The sequence below is a fragment of the Erinaceus europaeus genome, chromosome 15, assembly GCF_950295315.1.
Source record: "Erinaceus europaeus chromosome 15, mEriEur2.1, whole genome shotgun sequence".
Taxonomy (NCBI): domain Eukaryota; kingdom Metazoa; phylum Chordata; class Mammalia; order Eulipotyphla; family Erinaceidae; genus Erinaceus; species Erinaceus europaeus.
The window spans coordinates 24,335,271-24,353,802 of record NC_080176.1 but is presented as its reverse complement, the minus strand read 5'-3'; the positions used below and the strand labels follow the sequence as shown (position 1 = coordinate 24,353,802).

General features: G+C 50.3%; 1 protein-coding gene across 6 annotated transcripts in view; it reads right to left on the bottom strand.

Annotated features, from left to right (window-relative positions):
• TRRAP (transformation/transcription domain associated protein) overlaps positions 1 to 18,532 on the bottom strand; it is a 97,286-nt gene that overhangs the window by 22,184 nt on the left and 56,570 nt on the right. For all 6 annotated transcript variants that reach the window (XM_060173304.1, XM_060173309.1, XM_060173307.1 and 3 more), the window contains 18 exons: positions 17,785 to 17,904; positions 17,498 to 17,617; positions 16,667 to 16,825; positions 16,397 to 16,578; positions 14,442 to 14,640; positions 13,779 to 13,907; positions 12,177 to 12,443; positions 10,115 to 10,321; positions 9,137 to 9,295; positions 8,917 to 9,048; positions 8,113 to 8,223; positions 7,344 to 7,490; positions 5,381 to 5,594; positions 4,764 to 4,889; positions 4,342 to 4,488; positions 3,193 to 3,392; positions 2,678 to 2,799; positions 2,033 to 2,246 (listed from right to left, as the gene is read on the bottom strand). In XM_060173304.1, the coding sequence (XP_060029287.1) occupies positions 2,033 to 2,246; positions 2,678 to 2,799; positions 3,193 to 3,392; positions 4,342 to 4,488; positions 4,764 to 4,889; positions 5,381 to 5,594; positions 7,344 to 7,490; positions 8,113 to 8,223; positions 8,917 to 9,048; positions 9,137 to 9,295; positions 10,115 to 10,321; positions 12,177 to 12,443; positions 13,779 to 13,907; positions 14,442 to 14,640; positions 16,397 to 16,578; positions 16,667 to 16,825; positions 17,498 to 17,617; positions 17,785 to 17,904 (2,955 nt within the window). The remainder of the gene's footprint in view (positions 1 to 2,032; positions 2,247 to 2,677; positions 2,800 to 3,192; positions 3,393 to 4,341; positions 4,489 to 4,763; positions 4,890 to 5,380; positions 5,595 to 7,343; positions 7,491 to 8,112; positions 8,224 to 8,916; positions 9,049 to 9,136; positions 9,296 to 10,114; positions 10,322 to 12,176; positions 12,444 to 13,778; positions 13,908 to 14,441; positions 14,641 to 16,396; positions 16,579 to 16,666; positions 16,826 to 17,497; positions 17,618 to 17,784; positions 17,905 to 18,532) is intronic.

Below are 18,532 nucleotides of genomic sequence, written 5' to 3'. Positions count from 1 at the left end.
TGAACACAGACTGGCACCTAGGAAGTGGGTGTTGAAGCTCTGCCCTGCAACCCTCCTTCCGGCATCCCTCCAGTCACTTCCACTTTTGGACCTGTGTCACAGAGGCCACCAGTGTGCTGTTCTGAGCACCAAGGCTACTGCCCCTCCTGCCTACACACCCAATACACTCTTCCCCCAACTTGCTCTCCTGGAACCTGTCTACACAGCCACCCCCCAACCCTGAGCTGGCTCCCACAGTCCGGGGGGGGGGGCATTTTGGGCACCTCAGCTCAGTAGGCCTTCTAGGACACCACACGAATGGTCATGTGACCAGTCCTCACACCCCTTGAGGGAGACCCCCAGGAAAGGCTTTCTCTGAGGCATCCTCGGGCCTCCCAGAGCCTGGGCATCAGGACATCCTCACAGGACAAGGCTGCCAAGTTGCATGGGGTTACACCCCCATGTGACCTGGGTGGCAAGAATGGAGCACACTCATTCACACCGAGGGACGGTGGCACAGCACACATGCACAGGCGTGAAGAGAGGACACAGCACGGTTGCAATGAGAGGACAGGCAAGACAATCCTGAAGGCAGGGGCATGTGCAAGCAAGGCCAGGAGGAACAGGGTTGCCGATTCCTTTCAAAGCAATGTTGCCACTGACAGGGCCAGCAGGTGAGCCTGACAGAAACTGCTCTCCAGCACCCCTGTGAGCCACAGTGAGGAGGTACAAAATGGAGGGAGGAGGCCTTCGACTAGACACCTGACGTGGCATCAGACGTGACGCACGACAGAGGGACGAACAGTGAGGGCCTGTAGCTAGCCCAGGCCTTGATCCTGTGCACCAACAGCCTGAGCCCTGATGCACCATGTCTGCAGGACCTGAATGACACTCCACCTTCACTGACCGATGGATAAGCCTCTCTTACACAAAGCGTTGACTGGGGCACCTGGCTCCATCTCTGCCACTGACAAAGTTCCCACACCAGAGACAATCAGCGCCGAGTAAATAGATGGAAATACCGACAAGCTCTGACACTCAGCACCGCCATTCCCTCCTCCCCACTGAGGTTTCCACCATCTTGTCTTGGTTGTCTCACAAAATCAAGTCACCTGGGAATCTTGTTTAATTCACTGCAGGCAAGAACCACTCACACAGCATCAGGAGCCACAGATGAAGACCACACCAAAACTAGATCTGAATGACACGTGAGCAAGACATGGCCTGCAGTCCCGCTAGAAGATCAAAGGCAGCCTTGCTGCATGTCTCAGCAGGCAGCACACATGCTACTGTGCGTGAGGCCCTGGGTTGGATCCCTGGCACCACGTGGGAGAGCCTGGGGTGGAGGTGTGTGTGTGTGTGTGTGTGTGTGTGTGTGTGTGCGCGCGCGCTTTGGAGTCTTATCCCCTCAAAGCACAGAATGAAAACTGGGTCAGAAAGTGGCTCAGTGGTATCAGATGCCTGAGGCCCTCAGTCACAAGAGGTCATGGTCCTAACATTCACCGGGTCCTGGGTTTGAGCTCCAGCAGCACATGGGAGCACCTTGAGCAAGGATACTGTCTCTCCCCTTGCTTGCTACACATGAGGTACAGAGTGGAAAGACTGACCTGGGGAAGTTATTCAGGAGTGATATCAAACATACCAACAACCTGATCTGCACCCACATGGCCTGGACCCACCAAGCATAAGCTGTCATCATGGCGCCCACTCCTCACTGCGGGCTGTCCAGGGCTGGCCGCCCATGCCTTCCCCCAAGAAGGCAATGTGTGACAATCACAGCACGGCCAATGCAGACAATTTGTAATGTTCATTTAGAGAATGAAATTCTGGCTACAAGATATTACATTCAACTTTCAAACCCAAAGACTTAGTCACATACAGAGAGCTTTAAAATAAAACGTGTCAATCAGTCTCCTTTCCTTCTGATTAGAGATGACAAGCACATCTACAGTGGAGACAGCTAACTCATCCCAGTGCATGCGAAGACCCTGGCTTCAGTACATGAGCTATCCCCCAGCCCCCAGAGCACCAATAGCGAGTAGAGCCGTCTTACCTCGATGCACTGCTTGATCCAGAAGTGGTTTCCCATGGCTTCCCAGTTCTGGGAACAGGTCACATAAAGCAGGCGCTCATAGACCCGGCGCTTCATGGAGTTGTCAAACACCTCAAAAAACTTGGCCCTGATGAGCGGCTGGGCACAGCGCAGCCCAGAGAGAAAGGCAGGCTCGAGCTTTGCAGTCAACTCACTGCCAGACAGTGTCTCATCCCTGTAACCACAGAACAATACTGAGCCTACGCCATGCGAGGTTGGCGATGACTTTGGCTACCTGGCAATGAGTGAACACTGGCTCCATCAGACACCATGTGTGGGTCAAGAGCATGTAAGAAATCAGAGGCGGATGCAGAACTCAAACATAGTTCATTAATGATCTTGGCATGGTTTAGCATTTAAGTGACTTTACATGAATCCCAGTGTGATTTAACACTGCTAGGGATTGTGCAACATCTGGGTAGAATTAAAAGGTGCAAAGTCCCCTGCATGTGATCTAGGTTCGAACCTGGCCCCACCACACAGGAAGATTTGTTACTGGGGTTATTAATACCCTCACTCCCAAATCTCTCTGTCTGCAATAAATGAAAAAGTCATGTTACACTGACTGGTCAAATCATACGATACTTTGATAATCACTATAGTTACCTGTAGACATAGTTAACAAGGTCTAAAAACTGGGCATTTAGTTCAAGGTCTTCTGGAAAGCGTTTCTCTATGTAAGTCATCATTTTCACAAGCAAAATGGACTTCTCTCGCAGGGTTGGTGTCTGCAAAATGTTTTGAGAGAAAAAGGTCAATTACTTGATGTGGGGGGAAGAAAGAGGTTCTGAAGTATCTTATCACCTGCTCTACTGTTTTCTAAGTGCCTGCAAATCTTTCAAGTAAAAGGCAAGAGTGTTCCTTAACTGGAAAAATCAAAGATATTATCTGTGGGTGCTTACTGGAATCAAAACGGGTGGGAACAGAATGCTCCTAGCAAATACTCACTCTGTCACTACATTACAGAACAAAGCACAAGCTTTACAAGGCTCTTACTGAGTGAAATGGCAGGTCTTCACCATTACTGCAGCTTCTGTGCTGCTAGCATCACTAAAGGTTGACAATGAAGCTTCTTTCAACACCAGAACAGAAGCATAGTGGCACCTCCCCACCCCGCTCACCTGGTTGACTGCCATGGGGGAATTATTTTTAACCCACTCTTCCACGATCTTCACCACAGCCCGGAGGATCTTGGAGTCAGGCGACTTCTCGATGAGGGAGGTCAGGATGGCCTGGATGAAGTTCTTCCTCATCTCCATGCTCATCACAGCCAGTCGCGTCTTCACCAGCTCCAGGCTCAGCATCACCAGCTCGCTGGTCCCTGTCCAGGAGGGGCAAGGTGGACCCACAGCCCAGGTGCACATCAGCACACTGCACCCTGCCCAACCTGACTCTTCCTCCGGCAGCCAGAACTCTGAGGTTGACACACCTCACCCCTTCTCACTCCTACACATTGTCAGAGGGGGCCTGCCATGGGGAGGATGCCGTGTGAGGGGAGGGGGTCTGCTGGGACCTGGGCAGCTACACGACTGGGTCGCAGTCACAGCATGTGTATACTGAGCTGCAGCCAGCAGCCAGTCATGTCTGATTCCAGGGTCCACAGCCCACATCTAGAGCCTGTGAGCGACTAAAAAGCAGCTATGATGATGCGATCGATCAGTCTTACAGCAAAACTGCTCGAGCCCTCACTGGTGAATGTGCCGCATCAGTCAGTGCCCAGACACTTCTAGATGTCTTTCACGCTAATACTCACAAGCCTTAATGGCATTAGAAAGGGGCCTGCATTTTCTGTTTTCAGACCAAATCAAGGAAAGACAGCTTAAGTGGTTCTGCAAATGCACTGTGGTCCCAGGTTCAGTCCCCAGCACCACCACAAGCTAGATAGAAATTATGGTGGGGGGGGGGGAGGCTGGGTTGGGGGAGCAAGTGCACGTGAACAATGGGAATCTGAGATCACTGTAGAACTCAGGTCTGAGGGAGTCGGGCCACAGCATACCGGGTTAAGTGCACATGGTGCAAAGCGCAAGGACCAGCGTAAGGATCCCGGTTCGAGCCCCGGCTCCCTACCTGCAGGGGAGTCGCTTCACAGGCAGTGAAGCAGGTCTGCAGTGTCTATCTTTCTCTCCTCCTCTCTGTCTTCCCCTCTTCTCTCCATTTCTCTCTGTCCTAACAATGTTGACATCAACAACAATAAAAAATAAATTAATTTTAAAAAATTAAAAAAAAAAAAAAAAGAACTCAGGTCTGAGGTGGGATGTAAGGCCTCTTACCTGAGGTGGCCTCGGCACTGCCCGATGCTGCCTGTGGGTTCAGGTGCTCACGGACCATCTTCTGGAGGGAGCGCATGAAGACCGAGATCAACCTGTCGATGTAGCTGGGGTTGTTGCTGCAGGCGGACTTGAGAATCATCAAGGTCCCTGAATGGAAATGGCAAGCTGTCAATTCCTTACGTAGTTAGCAACTCATGGCTGCGGCTTCAAGATTCTAAAGACCCTGGCCAATTCTTTTTGCTTTTTTTTCCCCCCGATAGCAGGTGAGAGACAGAAAGAAGAGAGGTCACAGAGCTTTCCCTCACTTGTGACACTTCTCTCTTTTGGGATGCTCCCATGTGGTGCTAGGGGCTCCAACCCAGGCCTCGAGATAGTAAAGTGTGCATTCTACCAGGTGCCCATGGACTGAAGAGCATACTCACCAAAAAGCTGGGAGGGGTTGGCACTGGTGGCCTTCTCATAGTTGGTGAGCCCTTCATAGATGACCTTGCCCACGGCGGCATACAGGCATTCCAGCTCCTCATGCTTGGAGGCCACGCTGGAGGTACCTACAGAGAAGTGGGAGGAGGGGCTCAGGTCCACCCCTGCCCCTAAGCTCCACTGTCCCTGTGCTCACTGTCTAGGGGCTGAGGCCACAGACCAGGGCACTCTCCTTCCACGGAGGAGGAGGGGTGGTGCCCATTTGCTAAGCTTAGTGACAACCAAGCTGGAGCTAGACACACTATAAATACACTCATCTACACCTTGCAGAAATGTGGGTTAATCAATGACTATTTGATGGAAAGCTTAGACCTAACTCCCCTTTCACACCTTCAGACTGGGGTTCAGCTGGGTAAGGGCATGCTCAGAACAGCAGGAGTGAGAAAGCAATTGCTGCTGCTCTGAAGCTTTTCTATGCCACCTGCTTAAAGGGAAGGCCGAAAGCCCAAAGAAAAGTGGACCCAAGGTTCAATGGCAACGGGAGGACATGCTCTCTCAGCGCCCAGCTGCCCATCCCTTCAGGGGATGAGGGTTCTGGGTGGGGCGCAAGGCTACATACTTGGCTCTGTTGGGAAGATGCTCATGAGGCGAGAGAGGAGGCTGTGGACGGCCCGCAGCACCTTGGTGTTTCCGCATGTCATGCAGGCGGCGATGCCGCGCTGCAGGGGCTTGAAGCTGCTGAGGATGGCGGGGGCCTGCAGCACCGTCAACAGGAAGCTCAGCACCTCCAGGCCCGTGCAAATGTTCCCGTAGTTGACCTGACTGGGCTGCTCCTGGGACAGAGAGAGCACAGGCCATGCAAGGACATGGTGAATACCCACAGCGGAGACTTACTGAAACACAGGCCAGCAAAACTTACACCAGCACGGAGTCAAGTTCTGGAAACAGGAGAGCACGCAGTGGCGGGAACAAAGTGAATATACTGGTATACATGACCACTACCACCCCCACCGCCATGCTCTCTTAATACTGCAGGCTTTCAAACATATCGTTAAAGGGTCTTGAGAAATAGCACCTGATCTCAAATATTAAGATGCCAACGGGAGGGGGAGGACTCAGAGTCAGCACACACGCCTGGGATGTGTGAGGCCCCAGGCTCAACTCAGGGCAGCACATGAGGCTCAGCAATGCCCTGGTCTGACAATTGAAAAAAACAAGCAGTAAGAAAAGGAATTCTTTTAAATCACAGAATCTGCCTTAATGAGGCAATTACTATGTTAATGGCTACTTTTCCTGACCGTTTTTCTTTTTTGTAGCAGCAACAAAAGTATCCTTCCCTAGGCAAGTGTCTTTGAAACTATGTTTCAAAGTAATAGGTGATATTAACATTACAAAATATGCAAAATAGGAAAACAAGAGGGCATGGTTTGCATAAGAGAAAGACTTGCTTCTTGTGGGCTGGCGAGATGCTCAGGGGTCAAGCACAGGACTTGCACGAGTGGCCCTGGTTTTAATCCCTGGCACCACCAAAAGCCAGAGCCGAGTACTACACTGGTATCTGTTTCTCATAAAAACAAATGAAATCTAAAAATCTAAATTGCTCCTACCCCCCTCCCAACCTCTCTATGGCTGTCAATGAACATACAACCTGCTTCAGGGGCTGACCGGTGAGGTACTTAATCCCCCTTTTCTCTAGATCTCTGTACTGATTCAAAAGGCTCTTGGAGCTGCTTTACCTCCCTAAATGCCTAGTTCTAAATAATTCTCCATTCCAAGTTGCTGGTCACATCTTCCTCCCTGACCATGACTCATTTGACTACACCCTGATAAAATGACTTTTCCCCTTTTTGAAAATTGCTTCTTGAAGCTTTTGTCTGTGTGTTCAGTGCACACAAGTTGAGGTAAACTCTTTAGAATCATGGAGAAGAGGTGAAGAGTTGCTGTATGTGTCACACAGGAAGGAAACAAAGACTGCTGAGTGGCAGAGAGCAACCACTTTGGCTGAGTTTTCTCAACAATGACTGCATTCAAAAGAAAAGAATCCAGAGTGTCTAAGAGAAAAAAGAATAAGACTGAGGGGTATTCTGTACTGTATTCTCAGCACAAGGAGCCTGGACCTCTTCCCAAAGTTTAGGACAATGTGTTTAGTCTATGAGTACAAAGTAACAAACATTTAAAACAGATGTTATACTCCTAATGCTGAAAGTCCTCAAACTCTATCAGGCAACAAAGAGAATCCAAATGCATGTGTCAAGGTCACACCCACGTGTTAAGGTCAGGCAAGAAGGCAGCTGTGGCAATCCTGAAAATTTTACAGACACAAAATAAAAAGCCCAGCAGACCATGACTCAGAGCTACTGTTCTGTGATCTGAATATACGATGCCTAGTAAAACTGACTCTGAAAAGAGAGAAGTCCACATTGTCAGAACTGAGCTGTGCTTGGGGACTGGGGTGAGAGAAGGTCCCTCAACACTGTGAGAGAGAGAGAGACTGGAGAGTACAGTGTGGGAAGGGCCCAGAGGAGTGGAGCTCGGGGTGCGGTGTCCAGCCCATACCCACCCACCCCCCCCTCGCCACCTACCACACTCATCAGCAGCTTGTCAAACCACTGCAGCTTTAGCTCGGACTTGGGCCACATGTCAGGTCGCAGGGCCGTCTTGAGGAGCGTGACGCAGCGGCGGGATAGCACCTCACCAGGGGAGCCTGCAGTGTTGGTGTTGTCGTTGACCTGCAAAGTCCTGCACGTCAGTCACATCCCCATATGGCCACTCCCATCACCCACTCTCTCAAAACCCAGCACCCCAGCTCACAGCCAACTCCACTCCTAGATGCTCTCACCTTGGCCCTCTGTGCCAGGATGCTCCCTGGCCTCCTGCTGACCTGCAGTCACTGATGTCAACGACTGGTCAGTGCAGGAAGTGCCCAGAGAGCCAGGGCCTGGCTGCCTCCCACATTCTCCACTGGGCAAACTGGGCAAGGTTCTTTGGTACTTGGGACCCTCAACAGTACTGCAAGGTACACTATTTGGCTTCCTGACCACATGCTTCAGTGTTTGTACTCACTTTCCCCTGCTCCTAACACTAAATAAAATTGAAAATTGAGCACAAGTGTCTCAGTGACCAAGCATGCAAGACCTTGACTCTAACCTACGGATACTGTATTAAAAATGTATGATCTCCAAACTGAAGAAAAACTTGGGAATTGGGAAATAGTCACTTACTATTTCTGTTTTCCTTTTCTAAATAGAGCATGTAAAGCTTCAGAAGTGAACTGCTCTCAGACCCTGTCTGATAGTTTTTTACCTTGGAGACTCTGCTCCCCAGAGCCCCGACTGAAGAAACAGGTCGCACCTGACAAGCCACTCGGATGAGGAAGTTCACCACCGTGTCCATGTGCTGCTTGTCGATGGGCTTGGTCAGCAGAGAGTCGGGCCCAGGCAGAGACTGGCTCCTCCCAAACACCTGGAAAAGGGGACAGAAGGCACAGCCTGTTCACAGAAGGCAGCCACAGTCTTCAGGGAGACGGGGGTGGGAGAGTGGGCTCCACAATGAGCACACTACAGGCAAGAAAGGGGCAGTTTGTGCTGGAGACTAGAAGGGAGGTGAGGTTGGGGAGAGGTGGTGTTGATGTGATGAAAGGCTTGCAGGCAAGTGCGGAGTAAACAGGGAAGGGGCCCAAGTGCCTTGCCCAGGTGCAGGCCAGGTGACGCAGGCCTTGGTGGTCAATCAAGGACAGGGTCAGGAGGGCTGAGCCTCAGACACAGGGTCAGAAATAGACTAGTCAAAGTAGAGATAACTCCCTGGTGAAACTGTGACGCCATCACCCCAAGGAGGGAGGAAACAGCACCAGGGCCCCGCGGTAACACTCAAGACTTCTTAAACCACCAAGACAACAGGGTGCAAGTTCTCTCAAAGAAATCCCGCCCCAATAGTTTCTCTCGATTCCCTCTGTAAGTTATTAATTACTACCAGACACTACAGTCTGGATGCCAAGGTAAGCCTGCTAACTTGGCAAGCTTAGTGCTGGCACCCGCCATGGGCTTCTCCCTGTGGAGGGCAGCCTCTCTCAAGTGTCTCCCTGGCAGAGTCAGACACTCAGCCCACACCCGACATCCTCTGAAAGCCTATGCCCCACAGGGAAAGACAGGGCCTCACCGCACTGATGGCTCCCGTGGCCGTGCGAAAACGCTTTACTTCCTGAGCAGAATCCACTGACAGGCCTCGCTTGATGGAAGAGGACATAGAGCTGCCTTCTCCACTTGAACTTGTGTCCATGTCTGAATCCGGCTTAAAACACACACACAAACGTCTGACTGTACTGTTTTCCCCTGTGAGAAGTGCAGTCAGAGTGGGCACGACAGGGAAACAACTCTACCTGCTGGTCCTTGAGCCTCTGTAGCTCCCACTTGATGACAACTTCCGATAGGTCCACAGCCAGTCTCCGCTGCTCAATGGTGACGCTGGGTGTGAAGCCCAGCCGCTGCATGGCGCTCACCATATGTTGCACCAGGTGGTGCCGCACTGGATAGTACACCTGCGGGCAGGCGGGCAGCATCACAAGGGGTGATGTGACATAGGCTGGCATGAAGGTGCACGCACACGCCTGACCATCCTGGGCCCCAAAACACACAACCCCCATTTCTGAGTTGAGGGGACTAGCAGGCAGCTCACCCAACAGAGCACAAGCTTTACCACGTGTAAGAACCCGGGATCCAGAGGAAGTTTCAGAGGTAAAGCAGTGCCATGGTGGCTCCACCCCACCACACCATCCCCCAGGTTGCTACGAGTGGAATAACGAAGTCCACTGGGAGTGGGAATGTTGAACAGTGCAGGTGCAGAGCCCAACTAAACCTCAATGGCAAAAAAAGGTTCTGAATCGTGACTTCAGCAGAGTAGTTCTTACCACTTTATGGAGTGTATCTCTTCCCTCTGCCCAGCTAAAACCCAATATAACAACTGATTTTAAGCATTTGGGGCCCATCTTTAAAAGGCATGAACACCTAAGTCTATTCAAAGATAGTAGACTTCAGGGCTGACAGCTGACCACACAAAAGCAAACTCCCAGTTCTTAAGAGAGCTGGCTCAAAAAGCATCAGCTTCCAGCCCCGGCCGTTCTCTATTCGCCAGATCCACAACAAATGCTCAGGCAGGAAGCAGGCCCCTAAGAGGTGATTGGCTGGAGACGGTGGCAGCAACACGGCCTTTCCCAAGTACCCAAGACCTGGTGTTTTTGATGAGCACTGCACCCCCTCCACCCAAGCAAAATCTCTAGTGGAGAGCAGCACTGGGAGACACCAGCATGTTATGACCCCCATCTGACAGTTACACACCGTCCACTGCACTCAGCACCCACCTTGAAATGCTGGACTATCAGATGCAGGATGTGCACCAGCTGGGGGACCGTGTGGCCCTCCTCCACAATAATCTTCCTTGTCCAGTGCGTCAGCATCTGGTGCCCGTCCTCCATTCTGGCGGGCACTGCCGGGGTCAAGATGGCCATGGCCTGTCTGACGATGGCACGCGCCTCCATTGCGTGGGCCTTGAGGAGGCTGTGAAAAACCTACACAGGGAAGGAATTCAGGCCTGAGATGTGAATGAAAGCTTAAAAAAACCGGAACATGGGAGTCGGGCAGTAGTGCAGTGGGTTAAGCGCAGGCGGTGCCAAGCACAAGGACCAGAATAAGGATCCCAGTTCAAGTCCCCAGCTCCCCACCTGCAGAGGAGTCGCTTCACAGGCAGTCAAACAGGTCTGCAGGTGTCTGTCTTTCTCTCCCTCTCTGTCTTCCCCTCCTCTCTCCATTTCTCTCTGTCCTATCCAACAACAACGACATCAATAACAACAACAATAATAACTATAACAATAAAACAAGGGCAACAAAAGGGAATGAATATATACGGAAGATGGAGACCGTTTAGCAGTAAGGTGTGGTTTTTCCTCCACACACTTTTCCATGGATTTCTTCAGGCTCTCATGAATAAACAAGGCAGCTGTTCTCACACATTGGCTTTATTTACTGAGCAACTGCTAAGTGATTTGGTTGGGCTGGGTCAGCGTTCACCAGGCGGATAAAGCCCAGCTGGCTGTGACAAACATGCATCATACTTGGCTCCGGTGTGGAGCACAGGATCACGGAAGCCATACTATTAGAGGCAGCCTCTCTAACAGTTTGGTCGAGGGGGAGAGCTGGTGTAGGAAAAGCTGTGGGAACACACAAAGGTCATGGGTTGGTGCTGGCGGGGGGGAGAGGGGGGAGGGAGAGGAAGTGCCAGGCCTGGATGATGGGGAGAACAAGGGGGTCACAGAAGGACCACAGGTCTCTGGCTGGGATGGCAAGAAACCAGGGCAAATCAGAGAAGCTGTATTAGTATCAGAGGTAGTCACAAGACATAATGAGAGTTCAGTGGCCTAAGTGTGTCTGGTGTACTGACTCCACAGGCATTCCCAGGCATTAGAGGAAAGAGTGACTGTCTGAAGAGGTGAGCATGGTGGCGTCATATGTTCTTAACACAGGAGCTCTAGTGTGTCTGGCTCAATTTTTAATGCACTGCCAGGGAATGAACCCGGGAGGCCCAGTTTATACAACATTGCTGAGTTACAGTGCAAAACCAACCGCATTCTCCTGTATCTCCAAATAGGGAGAAACGCCAGCACTAAAAATCCCCCATGATTCTGTGCCCCTGTGTAGTGCTGGGGTTCAAACTCAGGAGCTGACACGTACAAAGGCATGTGCTTTACTTGCTAAGTCATGTCCTGGGAACAAAGACATCAACTCCCCAGGGTCACAAAACTGATGAGTGGAAGAAAGAAAACTCAAACCTAAACTGCCCAACACCAAAATCTGAACCACAGAGGCAAACCTGACATGCTTGAGGTCATCCACAGCAGAGAGGTTGAGTGACGTGGGTTCAGAATACCACCTCTTAGCTAAGGGAGGGGGTGGGGGGCTGGACCAAACCACTTCAACAGAGGGGCAGCTGTGCTTCAGTAGATGGAGCTGTTGGCCTCACAGGTGTGAGCTCCCGAGTTTAGTCTCTAATGTGTGCCATAATGATGCTCTGGCTCTCTCTCTCTCTCTCCCCCACCCCCCCAATAAACACACCTTAAGCAGCAAGGTGGCATGGGACCAGGCAGTGGTGCACCAGGTTGCGTGCAAATGTTATGAGACACACGAACACAGGTTCCAGCCCCCCAGCCCCCACCTGCAGGGGGAAAGCTTCACGAACAGTAAAACAGGGCTGTAGGTCTCTCTCTCTCTCTCTCTCTCTCTCTCTCCCTCCTCCCCTCTCAACTTCTTTGCCTCTATCCAATAAATAGAATATATTTATGCAGCAGCAGCGGCAGCAAGGTGCCAGAGACAGAAGGAAGCAGGAGCCTGTGTGGGGAGGATGTGACTTCGGGAGAAGGGGAGCCCCACCTGCAGAACAATCTTCTTGTGGATGGCAAACTTGGCAATGATGTGCGCCAGCAGCAGGTGCCCGCTATACTTGCAGGCAGGGTCCACGCAGGCCTTGGAGAGCAGGCAGGGCCAGGCAAAGGTCATCAGGCGGCGCAGCTTGCTGTTGCGGTTCTTGTTGTTGTCATGTATGTGGTGCGGGGCGTGCTCCACCAGCAGAGTGGCATACTGTAGCAGGTAGATGCGCAGCGAGTCCAGCATGTCTGCCTGCTTCTCAGGGTCCAGGACCTGCCAGGAGACAAACAGCAGGGAAGTCAGTTCTGAATGAGTCGGTGGCGCCTACCTACAAGCTCCACCCAGACCCTTGAACCCTGACGCACACACACCCCTAACACAGAATATGTGCACGGCATGAAGCTTCCAACTTGAGCAGACCCATTATGTCCTGCCAGTTTCCCCTTAGTGCATGTGCATCAGAAATGCACAGGGATTTCAGCACAGGGGTGGGGAAGGGCAGGCAGAGGTGAGAATTCTGTGAAGGAGTGACTGGTCTGAGGTGGAAGAGAACTTTTTTACAATACAGGATGACATTTGAGTGCCTTAACATTTGGCCAGCTACTAGTTATCTAGTGCTAATTTCTGTGTTATGTTCAGAAAATGTTGCCAGAGGAATGGGGTGGGGTGACCTACTTTAGAAAGCACTGTTTTGGCTGGAGGAGTAACGTAGCTGGTAAAGGCCTAACTTGCATGGCCAAAAGTTCTTGGCTGGTCTCCCTGAGCCAGAAGTGCAGGAGCAGTGTGCTCTGGCTTCTCTTCCTCTCTCATGTAAAACCCTCCCTACTACATACAGCATGTAAGACCTTAGGACCTAAGCTGACATCATTCATAAAGCTTCCTTAAGGTAGAGCAAGCCGGTCACAGTGGCACCAGCACACAGTCTAGTGTTCTCACTGGCTTTTAACAGGTTAAACTGCCACGTTTAAGATGAGAGCAGAAAATCACAGCTCTCAGGTGGGGAGGGAGATACACATCACTACTATGAGGCTTTGCATGTAAGAGTCCAGCATCTACACCTAAAACCGTCGGGTCAGAGCAGAGAGGTGGGTACACAGCTCTCCCGACTTAACAGGGTTTCCACAGCATCACTGAATGTTCACTGAGGCACTGGTCTGGCTGCATATGATCAATGTGGAATCCAATTCAGGCCCAAGTGAAGCTAACTTTAAAAAGTTCACAAGTAAGAATCACAATATAGCCAGAGAACCAGCAGAGTTAGTGGGGGTGTGCCTCACGTGCAGGCACAGGCAGCCCAGGTTTGAGTCCTAACGCAATGTGGCAATGCCAAGGTCCTGGGGAAAGCTCTGTCACCCTCCATCTCTGCAGCTGAATGACAAAGAGCCTGGAAGCAACGGAATCGCTCATGCATAAGGAGCTGGCTCTGAAAAGTCAGAAAAGCTACAATTTCCTGCTGTAACTAATGCAATTGTGAAAGTCAGGGTCACAGGCAGGCATGAACTTGTTCAATCACATGCATATTTGTGCGCGCGCGCACACACACACACACACACACACACACACACACAGCCAGCTGCCAAGTTCCTCCAGTGCTGTGAATAATGCCACCTTGCTAATGAATACGCTGGTGATGCTTTCTGGGTTATCGCCTTCTGGATTCGGAGGTCCCAAGAGCTGCTCTCCTTCCCCCTTTTCAAAGCTGTACAAGAAAGCAGGATTCAAGATGTGCTGCAGAACCTAGAAAGATAGATAAAGAGAAAGTGAGACATGGAAAACAAAGCTGTGTCCCTCATGTCTTTAATCAGATGGGGTGGGAGCTCACTTTGGCCACTTGGCACCAGGAAGGCAGAACCCAGTCAAAGGAGTGATAGTAGCCCTGACTTTTATTCAAGTGGCCAGACGGAAAGGAGGTCACAGACTTGCAAAGACCAGAGGGGCTTACTGGGTTATGTCCCGGGCCCCACATGGGAGTGTTACGGCACTGGAGGCAGCTCTGGTGCTATGGTCTCTAACTAAACAGAAAAGTAGCCCAGGATTTGCAAAATCACACCTGTGCAAGGCTCAACTACAAGAAAAACAATGGGAACTGAGCAATCACTCTCTAGCACTGGCTTCCTGCAGAACCATCCTTGCTCCTCAAAAACAGCTTCTCCTCAGATATTGCTTCTCAAGTGACAAGAGGCACAGCAGGGAAGCCGCAGTGCCCCTGGCTCCCAGGAAATCACGTCAAAATGACCCTGGCCTCCACTGTGCAACCATAGGCCTCCTCACCTTGGCTTTGAGCTCATCTCCAAAGTTGGGGTCGTTGAAGTCTACAAAGCGAAAAAACAGTGCGCGTTTTTGGGTGATGCTATAATTTCTGGGGATCTCTTCCTCCATGTACTCTTTCAAGAAGGCCATGTTGCATAGGAAACGGCCAGTGAAGGCTCGGAGCAGCTGGAACAGCAATTCAATGTCTCCATAATTCCTCCTGGAGGGTTGGAATGAGAGATCTTACAGTTACATTCTAGCTCACCTGCCTTTTATTTCTTTTGCCAATGGGGGCTCTGTGGCAACATGATTCCATGGCTCTTAAAACTCTGTTGTTCTTCTTTGTGACTGGGGGGGATAAACCTGGACCCTCACATGTGCAAAATGCGTGCTCTGTCACTGAACCACCTCCCTAGCCCAGACTCATCTTGTACACAGTTCAGCATTCTATTTCATTCCCTTTAACAAGTCTGACGACACACATACACACAGATTAGGAAAGAGGCTCCATCCACTAGACCACCACCTAACACAATGCACCCAAATTAAGTCCAAATGAATCGAAGACTTGGATATTAGAGCTGAAACTATAAAATACATAAAAGAATACATCAGCAAAACATTTCAGGACCTTAATATTAGAGACATACTCAGAGACTCCACTGGGGACTTAAAAAGCTTCTACATCAAAAGAAAATTCCATAAGGATAAACAGGAAACCCAGAAAATGGGAAAAGTTACTTGTACAATACACTTCAGACATGTGGTTGATATCAAACATCTATAAAGAACTCCTACAGCTCAAGAAAAAGAGAAAAGACTAGCCCAACAGAAAAGTGGGCAGAAGATATGAATAGATGGTTCTCTATGTGGAAATGCTCCAATTCACTCATCAGAGGAATAATAATTAAACCACATAGAGATTCCACCTCACACCTGTGAGAGTGGGCTCCATCAATCAAACAAGAGAAGATCAGTGTGGGAGAGGATGTGGAGAGAGAGAACTCTACTGCACTGCTGGTGGGAGTGCAAACTGGTACATCTAATATGGAGAACAGCATGGAGACTCCTTAAACAAATATGAATGGAAATGCCTTATGATGCCTTATGATCCAGCAACTCCACTATTAGGCATTTACACCCAAAATACATAGTGACACTGATTCAAAGGGATATATGCACTCCCATGTTCACAGCAGCGTTATTCACAATAACAAAGCCTTGGAAGCAACCATAATGCCCTTCAACAGACGACTGCATAAAAAAAGTTATGAGACTCAACGGAGTATTACACAGTAATAAAAAGATGTTCTTGTGTCCTTTGGGATAAAGTGGATGGATCTGAAGAAGATTATGCTCAGTGAAGCAAATAAAGAGGTAAAGGAAACTAAAGAATGGTTTCATTCACATGCAGAATATAGTGGATTAAACATATGAGTGTGAAAAAAAAGTCAATCTATATCTAAGACTGGAAAAACTATAGTGGTTATCTATGGGGATGGGGACACAGACCTTTGGTGACAGGAGTGGTGAAAAAGAAAAGCACTGTAAACCCTTACTCAATAAAGACCTAAAGTTAAAAAGAAAAGAAAATAAATTACTAAAAAAAAATAAAAGGGTCTGGGTGGTGGCATACCTGGTTAAGTGTACATAGTACGAAATACACAGACCCCAGTTTGAGGCCCTGGCTCCCCACCTGCAAGGTTGTCTCACTTCACAAGTGGTGAAGAAGATCAGCAGGTGTCTCTCTGTATCTCTCCCTATCTCCCTCTCCCAATTTTTCTGTGTCCTACCCAATAAAAAAAACAAACATGAAAAATGGCCACAAGGAGCAGCAGACTTGTAGTACTAGCACCAAGCCCCAGCAATAACCCTGGAGGGAAAAAAGAAATAATGAAATAAAATAAATAAAAGTCAGGTTGATATGCAACATCAGAGAAAACGAGGCTCCAGCGGAGCTGGGCAGATGCACTGACTTGCAGTAATTCAGCAGACAGTAGGCCAGCAGCTTGGGCTCCTTCCAGTTCGTGGCCGCCATGTTCTCCTTCCGGTGTCGCTCCTGAAAGGTCTCGCTGACCCACACCCGTCTCAGCTGGCTCACCAGAGAGTGCTGATTGGCCAGCCAGGAGTCGTCGTTTTTGACAATGATGCTGATGATCTGTGGATGGGAGGCAGTCAGGGGCCTGCATGACCATGGCCTTCTGGGTGCTGGGGCATCACAAGCAGACCACATGCAGAGAGCTTACCTTGATGGCCTGGAACTGCAGGTCCAGGCGCATGGTGCTGGGTGAGCCGGGACGCACTGCAGGCTGAGTGCCGCCCGGCAGCAGCAGGGTAATGAATCTGTTGGGGTTGGCTGCCAGCACGTCGCGCAGGGGCCGCGCGTCCCTGTGCTTCAGAAAACTCTGCAAACACAGCAAAATATCAGCTGTGTTAGGCTTTCTGAAACCCACACATTCACATGATGAGGGTCAGAGGGTCATTAGTTCTGTGGCTCTCCCGTCTCTCTCTAGGAATGCTTAAAAAAAAAAGTACTATGCACCTCTTGAAAAACCCACTCTGGGGGCCGGGTAGTGGTGCACCATGTTATGCACATATAGCACGAAGCATTAAGGATCCCAGTTTGAGCCCCTGGCTCCCCACCTGCAGGGGGGTTGCTTCACAAGCAGTGAAGCAGGTCTGCAGGTGTTTATCTTCCTCTCCCCCTCTCTGTCCTCCCCATCTCTCTCAATTTCTCTGGCATAACCTATAAAAAAAATAGAACAAATGGCCTCCAGGAGCAGTGGGTTTATAGTGCAGGCACCCAGCCCCAGCAATAACCATGGAGGTAATAAATAAATAAATAAATAACAGAAAACCCCACTTCTGGAAGGGCAATTGTAGTTGTAATGTGTGTCACAGTTCTTGTAATCCTGGCAGCTCTTTCAGCTGCTACTCCTACCAGTATCCTCCAGAGGGGGCTCCTGGACTTAAACTTCCCACCCACAGGGCAACAGCATGTCTTCTACCCTGCCGCCTTATCGAGGGAGGAAATATGAGTCTCAAGAGTACGAGGGCCAGGCTCACACAGCTCCTACCATGAACATCCGACTCCACTGGGGGTCATTGAGCGTGGCTTCCATCATGAACAGCTCCACCGTCTGAGAGGGGTGCCGCGTGAGAAACTTGATCAGGGGCTCCCTGAAGGGGCTGCCGGCCTGGAAAACACGTGGTGGAAACTACATCTTCTCAGGGCTGCAGGTTAACTGGCCAGTGTACCGACAGCCACCAGCACATGCGAGCATGCTCCACATGGACCCATGCAGACTAGAACAATGTGAGCACGTCCTCAAGATGTGAAGTCAGCGCAGCTTTTAACACTTACCTCAATCAGCATGGCCCGCTCCGTTTTCATCACGACCTCCAGCAAAGGCTTGACCAGAGTCTGTGGTGCAGCTGGGATCAGGTGGAAAAGGTTGATAATTGCTGAGCAAATTTTCATCTCCTGATGAAAGAAACCAGAAGTAGGAATTAGGCCCAGCCATTTCATGGCTGGCGATGCCAACATTACTAGAGGCCCTGTACATCCATCCACGAGACTAGCCAACAGCAGCAAGGAGTTCACAACTTACCACCTCAGATCCCAGCTGTGGCCTAAGCAGCAGCTAAGTGGCCTAACCTGCAGACCGTTCATTGATGTGTGTGTGTGGGGGGGACAACTAGCTGTGCTGTGTTCACACACACTGACAAGGGCAGGGAGTGGCCCTGGGAGTTAGCTTTACACTAGGGCTCCTGGGGGGTGGGGAGGGGGAAGACTGTGTGAACAAGGCTGTGTGGGCAAGGAGTTCTCGTCTCTCAAAACTCAGCATAAAGTTCTCAAAAAGTCAGTATTCACTCAGGGAATGAAATCCCTAGTGTAAGCAGTGACTAAGCACAGCATTGAGAGTCGGTCAACTCAGCCTAAAGATAAAGCCAACAGATAATTGATGAGCTCAGGTGAAAATCCAGAATCACCAACAAGGTTGCACTCTAAGGTGCTATCGGCTCTGTGCTCAAGGGCTGAGTGCGACCCCACTATTTGCTCCTGCACTTTGGGGGAGCTCTACATGGTCACGGGGAAGAGAAGGCTTCCA